The 12,238-nt window shown below is 43.5% G+C and overlaps 1 protein-coding gene across 1 annotated transcript; it reads left to right on the top strand.

Moving 5' to 3' along the window:
* The first annotated feature begins 9,676 nt into the window (after positions 1-9,676).
* On the top strand, positions 9,677-11,858 carry RRAGA (Ras related GTP binding A). The gene has a single exon (XM_003822607.5). It carries the CDS (start codon positions 10,493-10,495, stop codon positions 11,432-11,434), a length of 942 nt encoding a protein of 313 aa, XP_003822655.1. The 5' UTR covers positions 9,677-10,492; the 3' UTR covers positions 11,435-11,858.
* Positions 11,859-12,238: the final 380 nt, after the last annotated feature.

Genomic DNA, 12,238 nt, shown 5'->3' with positions numbered 1-12,238 from the left:
AAAGCCTTTAAAAATTTTTTTTAAAAATGGTAACTTGAATATCTTTGAGACCACTATAAACAGTATTTTATCTTAAAATTTTCATTTACTTCTTAATATGGACATCTTTGTTTAATATTTTCCCTAAAATTTTTTGTAAAATTAATACTCAGTGGTGCTGCACAATTTTTATTCTGTGGCCTTATAACTCACCCAACCCCAAACTTATTGCTGTATACCATCTGAAAAGCAACTCTTTCCAGAACATTGTTTAAAGTGGTGAGATCACACCACTGCACTCCAGCCTGGGCAACAGAGCAAGACCCTGCCTCAAAAGAAAAAAAAAAAAGCAAATATTAGCAAACTGAAACCAGCAACATATAAAAAGGATTAAACACCATGACCAAGAGGGGTTTATCCCAAGAATACAAGGTGGTTTTAATATTGAAAAACCAACTGTGGTTAAACGTTATCGCTGTTGCGCTGCTTTATTTAATGTGCTGTGGAACAAAATAACGGTATTGTTGGGATGTGATTATAACTCTAGGCTTTTAGCTCTCAAAGTTTGAGGTTAAAAAAATGGTAAAAGATGGGAGTTAAAGTTTATGTGTATGATGTGATTTAGCTATGCAGAAAATATTTAAGTTGGATGTACCTGTTTTATCTACTGTACTTCATCCCTCAAAGTTTAGTCCTTAATAGTTTCTCAGTGTTCAGGTTACCTTGAGAAAGGCCATGCTTAGAGAACTGATTTCTCATTTGAGAAATTTTAGTATGGTTTGAAGAAATCAAGTGATAAAGGAGTATGCTGAATATGCAATAATTTACTTCTACCAAGTGCTGCATTTTAAGAACCTAGATGAAACAAGTAGTCGGTTGGCTTCATTATGTTTTATGTCTTTGAAAGAGATGCACGTCTTGGAATTTGCTTTTTTTTGAGATGAAGTCTCGTTCTTGTCCCCCAGGCTGGAGTGTGATGGGGCCATCTCAGCTCACTGCAACCTCCGCCTCCCAGGTTCAAGCGATTCTCCTGCCGCAGCTTCCCCAGTAGCTGGGATTATAGGCGCCTGCCACCACACCCAGCTAATTTTTGTATTTTTAGTAGAGACAGGGTTTCACCATGTTGGCCAGGCTGGTTCTGAACTCCTCACCTCAGGTGATCTGCCCGCCTCGGCCTCTCAAAGTGCTGGGATTACAGGTGTGAGCCACTGCACATGGCCTGGAATTCACTTTTTAAATGTTATGTTCCAACCTTATATGTTCCAAGGCGCGGTGCACTGTGAATCTTTTATTTAAAAAAAAAAACTGTAGGTGCTTTTATTTATAATTTGAATGATTTATAAGATGCTAAATGAATTGCTTTTGTACTTAACCATTGTAATTCAAAGGATAAGGGTAGAGTTTACATGCTTTTCAAAAATTTTTGTTAAGAAATAGCAAATGAATGGTTTAGGATTTCAAATACTGATACCCTCCTGACACATGAGCATTTGGGGAAGTCAAGCACCTAATACGACTCATTTAGCATGGGTGAAATTTGATTAAAGATGTTAGAAAATGTTTTTAAAAAGAAAAAGGGCTGAGCACAGTGTCTCTGGGAGGCTGAGGCACATGGATCACTTGAGGCCAGGAGTTCGAGACCAGCCCGGCTGACATTACAAAACCCCGCCTCTACTAAAAATACAAAAAATTAGCCAAGCATAGTGGCACGCACCTGTAATCCTAGCTACTTGGGAGGCTGAGGCATGAGAATCACTTGAACCCAGGAAGCAGAGGTTGCAGTGAGCCAAGATGGCGCCACTGCATTCCAGCCTGGGCAACAGAGTGAGATTCTTTCTCCAAAAACAGAAGAAAAAAAAAGAGAGAGAGAGAAAGAAAGAGGACATAAAACTATATATTATACAATTCCACTTATATGAAGTTTCTCAAGAAGGTAAACCTATACAGACAGAAAGCAGACCAGCAGTTGCCTGGGTCTCAGGGTAGAAGCAAAGATCAAATACAAACAGGGACAAGGGAACTTTTGGGGATGGTGGAAATACTCTAAAATTGAGTGGTGGTAACAGAACTATATACTTACGTACAATAAATGAATTTTATAGAATTAAAATTATACCTCAATAAAGCATTAAAAAAATCTTGCAAAAATTCCCTTTCAGAATAAAGGGCATCCAAATTGGAAAAAAAAAAAGCCAAATTATCGTTGTTTGCAGATGATATGTTCTTATATTTGGAAAAACCTAAAGGCTCCACCAAAAAACTATTAGAATTGATCAACAAATTCAGTAACATTGCAGGATACAAAACCAACATACGAAAATCAGGAGCACTTCTACCTGCCAACAGTGAACAATCTGAAAAAAAAAAAAAGTAATCCCATTTACAATAGACACAAATAAAATTAAATACCTAAGAATTTAGTTAACCATGGAAGTGAAAGAGCTCTACAATGAAAACTATAAAACACTGATGAAAGAAACTGAAGAGGACACAAAAAAGTGGAAAAATATTCCATGTACATGGATTGGAAAAATCAATTTTGTTAAAATGTCCATGCTACCCAAAGCAATCTACAGATTTAATGAAATCCTTATGAAAGTACCAATAACATTCTGCACAGAAATAGAAAAAACAATCCTAAAATGTATATGGAACCACAAAAGATTGAGAATAGCCAAAGCTATCCTGAGCAAAAAGAACAAAATTGGAGGAATCACATTACCTGACCTCCAGTTATACTACAGAGTTATGGTAACCAAAACATCATGGTACTAGCATAAAAACAGACACATAGACCAATAGAACAGAAAAGAAAAAGCAGAAACAAATCTATACATCTACAGTTAACTCATTTCAACACAGGTGCCAAGAACATGCATGGGGTAAAAACAGTCTCTTCAATAAATAGTGCTGGAAAAACTGAATATCCACATGCAGAAGAAGGAAACTAGACCCCTATCTCTTGCCATATACAAAAATAAAGTCAAAATGGATTGAAGACTTAAATCTAAGACCTCAAACCATGAAACTATTACAAGAAAACATTGGAAAACTCTCCAGAACATTGGTCTGGACAAAAACTTCTTGAGTAATACCCCACAAGCACAGGCAACCAAAGTAAAAATGGACACATGGGATCATATCAAGTTAAAAAGCTTCTACACAGCAATAGAAACAATCAACAAATCAAAGAGACAACCCACCGAATGGGAGATAATATTTGCAAACTACCCATCTGATAAAAAATTAATCAGAATATATAAGGAGCTCAAACAACTCTATGGGAAAAAAATCTAATAATCTAAATTTTTTAATGGGCAAAGATCTGAATAGACATTTCTCAAAAGATGACATACAAATGGCAAACAGGCATATAAAAAAGTGCTCAAAATCATGGATCATCAGAGAAATGCAAATCAAAATGACAATGAGATATCATGTCACCCCAGTTAAAATGGCTTTTATCCAAATGATGGGCAATAACAAATGCTGGCAAGGATGTGGGGAAAAGGGAACCGCTGTACACTGTTGGTGGAAATGTAAATTATTACAACCACTATGGGGAACAGTTTAGAAGTTCCTTAAAAAGCTAAAAATGGTACTATCATACGATTCAGCAATCCCACTGCTGGGTATATACCCAAAAGAAAGGGAATCAGTATATCAAAGAGATAGCTGCACTCCTATGTTTGTTGCAGCACTGTTCACAATAGCCAAGATTTGGAAGCAATCTAAGTGTCTATTAACAGATAAATAGATATAGAAAATGTGGGCCAGGTGCAGTGGCTCACACCTGTAATCCCAGCACTTTGGGAGGCCAAGGCAGGCGGATCACCAGAGGTTGGGAATTCAAAACCAGCCTGACCAACATGGAGAAACCCCGTCCCTACTAAGAATGCAAAATTAGCCAGGCATGGTGGTGCATGCCTGTAATCCCGGCTACTCGGGAGGCTGAGGCAGGAGAATCGCTTGAACCGGGGAGGCGGAGGTTGTGTTGAGCTGAGATTACGCCACTGTACTCCAGACTGGGCAACAAGAGCAAAACTCTGCCTCATAAAGAGAAAGAAAGAAAGAAAATGTGGCCAGGTGCAGTGGTTGATGCCTATAATACCCGCACTTTGTGAGGCCAAGGCGGGAGGATCACTTGAGCCCGGGAGTTTGAGACCAGGCTGGGAAATATAGCAAAACCCTGTCTCTACAAAAAATACAAAAATTAGTCAGGCATGGTGGTACACACCTGTAGTCCCAGCTACTCAGGAGGCTGAGGTGGGAGGATCACTTGAGCCTGAGAGGCAGAGGTTGCAGTGAACCAAGACTGCACCACTACACTCCAGCCTGAGCAACAGAGCAAAACCCTGTCCCCCCAAAAAAGAAAATGTGGTATATATACACTATTTAGCCACAAAAAAAAAGAATGAGATCCTGTCATTTGCAACAACATGGATGGAACTGGAGGTCATTATGTTAAGTGAAATAAGCCAGGCACAGAAAGACAAACTCTGCATGTTCTCACTTATTTGTGGGAGCTGAAAATTAAAACAATTGAACTCACAGACACAGAGAGCAGAAGAATGGTTACCAGAGGCTGGGAAGGATAACAGGGGGGTTAAGGGGGAGGTGGAGATGGTTAATGGGTACAAAAAGTAGTTAGAAAGAATGAGTAAGACCTAGTAGGGGCCAGGCATGCTGGCTCACACCTGTAATTGGAGCACTTTGGGAGGCCAAGGCAGGCAAATCACTTGAGCCCGGGAATTCAAGAGCAATCTGGGCAACATAGTGGGATCCTGTCTCTACAAAAAATACAAAAATTAGCCAGGCATGGTAGTGCGTAACTGTAGTCCCAGCTACTCAGGGGCACTGATGTGGGAGGATTGCTTGAGCCCAGGAGGTGGAAGCTGCGGTGAGCAGTGATCACAACACTGCACTCCAGCCTGGGCCACAGAGTAAGACCCTGTCTCGAAAAAAAAAAAGACCTAGTATTTGATAGCACAACAGGATAATTATAGTCAATAATTTCATTGTACATTCAAAAATAACTAAAAGAGTATAATTGAGCCTGGCACAGTGACTCACGCCTATAATCCCAGCATTTTGGGAGGCTGAGGCAGGCGGATCACCTGAGATCGGGAGTTCGAGACCAGCCTGGCCAACATGGTGAAACCCTGTCTCTACTAAAAATACAAAAATTAGCCAGGTTTTGTGGCGGGTGCCTGTAATACCAGCTACTTGGGAGGCTGAGGCAGGAGAATCACTTGAACCCGGGAGGTAGAGGCTGCAGTGTGTCACGCCACTGCACTCCAGCCTGGGCAATGGAGTGAGACTCTGTCTTAAAAAAAAAAAAAATTGGATTGTTTGCAACACAAAGGATAAATGCTTGAGGGGATGCATACCCCATTTACCATGATGTGATTATTATGCCTTGCATGCCTGTATCAAAGTATCTCATGTACCTCATAAATATATACACCTACTATGTACCCACAAAAATTAAAAACAAAAAAAACTTTTCAATTCCCTTTCGGTATTACTTACTATAAAATTATCATTATTCCATTGGAGCATTTTAGATTAAGATCTCTCCTATTTCCAAGAAAGCTGGCAGATTGAACACACGCATTTATCTTTCTCCAGAATCCCACAAACATGAGACAAATAGGATGAGATGGCAAGAACAAAAAATGGGGTAAGAGATGATAAAATCAAAATTTTTGGAAGCAGGAATGCACAAGCAAGAATGGTAAGTGACTTAGCTGACTCAAGAAAGCTGAATCCGGCGGGCGCGGTAGCTCACGCCTGTAATCCCAGCACTTTGGGAGGCTGAGGCGGCAGATCACAAGGTCAGAAGATCGAGACCATCCTGGCTAACACGGTGAAACCCCGTCTCTACTAAAAATACAAAAAAATTAGCTGGGCGTGGTGGCAGGCGCCTGTAGTCCCAGCTACTTGGAAGGCTGAGGCAGGAGAATGGCGTGAACCCGGGAGGCGGAGCTTGCAGTGAGCCGAGATGGCGCCACTGCACTCCAGCCCGGGTGAGAGTGCGAGACTCCGTTTCAAAAAAAAACGAAAGCTGAATCCTTAGCCAGTAGTAGGGAAAGCCAAGGAGCAACATTTTTACCACAGAACCTCCAAATGGTTCAAGAATCGGTAGCAGCAGTGAGAGCAGAGACTGCACTAAAAAGGAGGGATTGTTTGAAGAGCTCTTTAAGATGCAATTAGACTTACAGATCCCCTCACAATTTCACATAGCTGGGCAATTGTCCGTCTCTCATCTAAGACTAGCAGTTTTTATTCCCTGCAAAGAGTAAAACAGGGGGTCTCTGGACTAGGGAAACACCAGAGACACTGAGGACTGGAGTACCATATTGTAAACAGGATTAAGCTGGCCTATAAACTGAATATTAGCAACCTAGCTTTCTTCTCCCACTTAGTAACCAGAATGCTATTAATCAGGCTTATACACACCCCATCCCAGTAGAAGAATCCTGGGAGAATCTAACCAGCCAAAGAGCACAGGTCTAAATGTGGCAGGCGGCAAGACTTTCTTCAAAGAAATGGCCCAGTCATTTTAATGAACCTGATAGTCTTCAATGCTACCCACGGGTTTTTAAATAACTTTAAATAGGAGCAGACAACCAATGATCACTGAACAAATAAGGAAAGTTTCTAACATGAATATGCTCTATGATTTCCATAAACTACAGCAAAGGCCATTTTTGAACTTCTTTTACTGCCGGGCGCGGTGGCTCACCAACATGGAGAAACCCCGTATCTACTAAAAATACAAAAACAGCCGGGCCTGGGGGCGCATGCCTGTAATCCCAGCTACTGGAGAAGGCTGAGGCAGGAGAATCACTTGAACCTGGGAGGCGGAGGTTGCGGTGAGCAGAGATTGCGCCGTTGCGCCTGGGCAACAAGAATGAAACTCCGTCTCAAAAAAAAAAAAAAAAAAAAAAAGGAGAACATACAAACAAAAGAAACTTGGAAGAAACCAAGACTAAACGGGATAAAAACTTTTTCTTAATGTTACTATTATCCTCAGAGAGATAAAAGAAGATATTTAATCCAAGAAAATAATTTTATGTTTTTAAAAAGAACAATTAGAACAGCCTGTGGAAATTAAAAATATGATATTAAAATTTAAAACTCCAAAGAGTTGGAAAATTAGGATGAGAAAAATCTCCTGGAAAGTAGAACAAAAAGACAGAAAAAGAAAATAAGAAAGGGTTACCAAAAAAATATTTAAAAATTAGGCAGGCCAGGTGCGGTGGCTCACGCCTGTAATCCCAGCACTTTGGGAGGCCGAGGCGGGCAGATCACCTGAGGTCGGCAGTTCGAGACCAGCCTGACCAACATGGAGAAAGGAGAAACCCCATCTCTACTAAAAATACAAAATTAGCCAGACAAGGTGGCACATGCCTGCAATCCCAGCTACTTGGGAGGCTGAGGCAGAAGGATCGCTTGAACCCGGCAGGCGGAGGTTGTGGTGAGCTGAGATCATGCCATTGCACTCCAGCCTGGGCAACAAGAGCAAAACTTCGTCTCAGAAAAAAAAAAAAAAAAAAAATTAAGCATAGTGGCACACACCTATAATCCTAGCTACTTGGGAGGCTGGCATGTGAGGATCCCTTGAGCCGAGGAGGTGGTGGCTGCAGTGAGCTATGATCTCACCACTGCACTCCAGCCTGGTTGACAGAGAAAGATCCTGTCTCTAAAAATAAATTAAAAAAATTTTTTTAAGAAGAAAAGAAGGCCAGGCGCAGTGGCGCATGCCTGTAACCCCAGCACTTTGGGAAGCTGAGGCGGGCAGATCACTTAAGACCAGCAGTTTGAGACCAGCCTGGCCAACATGGTGAAACCCCCTCTCTACTAAAAATACAAAAATTAGCCAGGCATGGTGGCAGGCATCTGTAATACCAGCTACTCGGGAGGCTGAGCCAGGAGAATGGCTTGAATCTGGGAGGCGGAGGTTGCAGTAAGCCGAGATAGTGCCACTGCATTCCGGCCTAGGCTACTGAGCAAGACTCCATCTCAAAACAAAAACAAAAACAAAAATAAAACTTAGCCAGGCATGGTGGTGGAGGCCTGTAGTCTCAGCTACTTGGGAGGCTGAGGCAGGAGAATCTCTTGAACCCGGGAGGTGGAGGTTGCAGTGAGCCAAGATCGTGCAACTACACTCTAGCATGGGCAACAGAGTGAGACTCTGTTTCCAAAAAAAAAGAAAAAAAATACATTAGAGGAGATTCCATAAAATGTGATATCCAGACCTTAGGAGTATTCACATGACAGAATAGAGGAAATACATCATCAAACAATTCAAGAACATTGTTTAGAATTCAAGGGTATGGTTTCCAAATTAAAAGACACATTGGAGAGTCCAGTACAATGCAAATTTGGGCTCAACAATGCCAATTATCATTAAGTTTCAGAACACTAGAATAAGAAAATTTCGAATATGTTTTTAGAGAGGAAAGAATAGATCAAAACCAAGAAGCAGGCATCAGACTACTGGCTGCTAAAAGACGATGGAGCAACAGAGCAATGCCTCCAAGACTCTGAGGAAAAATTGTGTCCAACCAATCAAGTGTGAGGGTAAAAACAAAGAAATTTTCAGACATCCAATGTCTTGAAATTTTTACTCTCCTCATACTTTTTATCTGGAAACTATTGGAACATGTGTTCCACCAAATGAGCCAAAAATGAGAAGATGTGAAATCAGGAAAAAGAATACCCAACTCGAAAGAACGGGGAAGGGAAACCCCAGAATGGTGGTGAAAGGCGATCAGATAAGAAGGCTCCAGAAGAGGTATCACCAAGGAGATGAAATTGAATACATTGAGAGGAGATTTTCCACATACTATATTGCATTACGGAATTTCACTCTATGATTTCTATAAACTACAGCAAAGGCCATTTTTGAACTTCTTTTACTGCACACGTTAACAGTAGGAATTAAAATATTTTTTGAATAAATGAAAGAATGGAATACCTGAATTTGTACAGTACAGTATACACTTTGATAAGGGCTTTAGGCCAGGCACGGTGGCTCACGCCTATAATCCCATACTTTGGGAGGCCGAGGCAGGTGGCTGGCTTGAGGTCAGGAGTTCCAGACCAGCCTGGCCAACATAGTGAAACCCCGTCTCCACTAAAAATACGAAAATTAGCCGGGCGTGGTGGCAGGTGCCCACAATCCCAGCTATTTGGGGGGCTGAGGCAGGAGAATCGCTTGAACTCAGGAGGCGTAGGTTGCAGTGAGCTGAGATCGCGCCACTGCACTCCAGCCTGGGCAACAGAGTGAGACTCCGTCTCAAAAGAAAAAAAAAGGACTTTAAGGTAGATACAGAGGCTTCAGTATCCTGATGACTCTCATTCATTCTGTATGAACGATACTGGCGACACTGATTCACTCAACTACTTGAAGACCAAGAGCAGAATTATATTATGCTTTGAGAGGGGCACAGGGTAGCCTATTGTTAGGCAAATAGACCGCAGCAAGACTGTCTAAAACCAAATTCCATTTCATCATTTAGTATCTGTGTAACTTGGTCAAGTGACTTAACCTCTCTAACCTTTGATTCCCTAACTTGAAAATAGGGTTATTAATTCACAGGGTTACTGTAAGGATGGAACTAATGCATGGGATTCCACATTATCATTTCCTCGAGCTTTGGAATTCTAATTATAAATTCTAAAGTCTGAGATTACGGAAAAGCAGATGTGAGAAAGAAATTAAAAGCACCCACTGGAAGCCAGGATGTCTCCTAGGAGGGACTTGCTATTACCTAGCTGCGCAGCAACGGGCAATCGCTTGTCTACAAGTCTCACTTTCCGCGCCTGCACAGTCTCCATCTGCCCTGCCCTTGTACTCACTGGGCCGGGCAAGCTGGGGAGGCCTAAGCGGACTGGGAAGTTAGGCTTTCCCTCCACTTCACCAGTCGGCTGCCCCTGCGGAAACCGGCCCGACACACCTCGCTCCTAAAGCCAGTTGCGGTGGCGGTGGTGGTTGGGGCTTTTTTTGGCCACGAGAGGGCAGCATTTCCCCCGGCCAACCACACACGTACCCCTAGCAACCGCAAACCCAGCTGCAACAGAACAAAAGACCGAAGTCCTCGAGCTTCCCTTCCATCTTAGGGCTCACGCCGCCCCGGTTAGGTTTCATTAGAGCAGCGGCTTTTCAAGGCTCGTCGGGCACGGAGGGCGGAGCGAGGGAGCTCTCGCGAGATCGCCGCCGGAAGTGGGTGGTGGCGGGGACGCAGCGGCTCCCTCTCCGGAAAGCGAGCGTAACTCCCGAGCCGTTGCCACTGACAGCCGCGGGCGCTCCCATCTGAGTAAGAGCCAGCCCGTCCGCGGCCTCTCCAGCCCCGGGTTCGCGCTCTCGACTCTCCTGCCTGCCCAGCTGCGCGGCGGAGCGGAGCGAGGCGCGGCCTGCGAGTCCCCGGCAGCCCCCGACCCCTCCCTCGGCGCTGCGTGTAGGCCGCGCCCTCAGGCCCAGTCCGCGGTGCCCCGGCGGGTGATGCCAAATACAGCCATGAAGAAAAAGGTGCTGCTGATGGGGAAGAGCGGGTCGGGGAAGACCAGCATGAGGTCGATAATCTTCGCCAATTACATTGCTCGCGACACCCGGCGCCTGGGGGCCACCATTGACGTGGAGCACTCCCACGTCCGATTCCTAGGGAACCTGGTGCTGAACCTGTGGGACTGTGGCGGTCAGGACACCTTCATGGAAAATTACTTCACCAGCCAGCGAGACAATATCTTCCGTAACGTGGAAGTTTTGATTTACGTGTTTGACGTGGAGAGCCGCGAACTGGAAAAGGACATGCATTATTACCAGTCGTGTCTGGAGGCCATCCTCCAGAACTCTCCTGACGCCAAAATCTTCTGCCTGGTGCACAAAATGGATCTGGTTCAGGAGGATCAGCGTGACCTGATTTTTAAAGAGCGAGAGGAAGACCTGAGGCGTCTGTCTCGCCCGCTGGAGTGTGCTTGTTTTCGAACGTCCATCTGGGATGAGACGCTCTACAAAGCCTGGTCCAGCATCGTCTACCAGCTGATTCCCAACGTTCAGCAGCTGGAGATGAACCTCAGGAATTTTGCCCAAATCATTGAGGCCGATGAAGTTCTGCTGTTCGAAAGAGCTACATTCTTGGTTATTTCCCACTACCAGTGCAAAGAGCAGCGCGACGTCCACCGGTTTGAGAAGATCAGCAACATCATCAAACAGTTCAAGCTGAGCTGCAGTAAATTGGCCGCTTCCTTCCAGAGCATGGAAGTTAGGAATTCCAACTTCGCTGCTTTCATCGACATCTTCACCTCAAATACGTACGTGATGGTGGTCATGTCAGATCCGTCGATCCCTTCTGCGGCCACTCTGATCAACATTCGCAATGCCCGGAAACACTTTGAGAAGCTGGAGAGAGTGGATGGCCCCAAGCACAGTCTCCTTATGCGTTGAATATTGCCAAATGCTCTTTCGGAAAATGCTGAATTGCCTTTTTTGTTTGCATCCTTTATTTTTAATATTCATAATGTCGTGTGCTTAAAAGTGGGCTTTGAAGTGTGTTCTGCTTACTTCTTTCATCTTTCTCCCCGCTTCCCCAGTCTTTAAACATTGGACGCTATTTACTCAGCTACCCAGTAGAGCTTGAAGCTGGCCTTTCTGAGAAGTTGGTATGGTGTAACACTAAAGTAGGTGGTTCGTGTGTGTTCTCATTACCTGGTTATGATAGATATGCACATCAAAGCCTTTACCAGTATCTTCCTGTATTCCGTATCAGATTGCAAAGACGGAATGTTACTATTTTATCAGCAAGGTATTAAAATGCATTTATAAATTCTTCTTGGCTTCATTCATGAATAAACGTGTTAGCAATTTAAAACATGGCCTTATTTGAAATAACTTGAAAGTGCTTACTATGTAAATCTAAAAATTCTGACTGCCCACAAGTATTGCTTGACTGGCAAATTTGATTCTGTGAATTTAGCCCCCAGCACTTTAGTGACGTTTGGTAACAGCTGTAGAAGCGCTTATGCTATGGACTGAAGCTAGACCACCTGAGTTAGTATTCTGGTCCCTTCACTTACTAGCTCTGTGAACATGGGCAAATACTTAATTTCATTACACTTGTTTCCTCATTGGTAAAATGTGGGTCAGAATACTACTTTATAGCCAGGCGTGGTGGCTCACACCTGTAATTCCAGCACTTTGGAAGGCTGAAGTGGGAGGATCACCTGAGATCAGGAGTTCGAGACCAGCCTG

The sequence above is a fragment of the Pan paniscus genome, chromosome 11 (genome assembly GCF_029289425.2).
Source record: "Pan paniscus chromosome 11, NHGRI_mPanPan1-v2.0_pri, whole genome shotgun sequence".
Lineage (NCBI taxonomy): Eukaryota > Metazoa > Chordata > Mammalia > Primates > Hominidae > Pan > Pan paniscus.
The sequence above is the reverse complement of the archived record's forward strand: the minus strand, read 5'-3'. Positions and strand labels throughout refer to the sequence as shown.

Bases quoted from the DNA above. Each gene is read 5' to 3' on its own strand.
- RRAGA (XM_003822607.5), top strand. From the start codon at position 10,493: ATGCCAAATACAGCCATGAAGAAAAAGGTGCTGCTGATGGGGAAGAGC.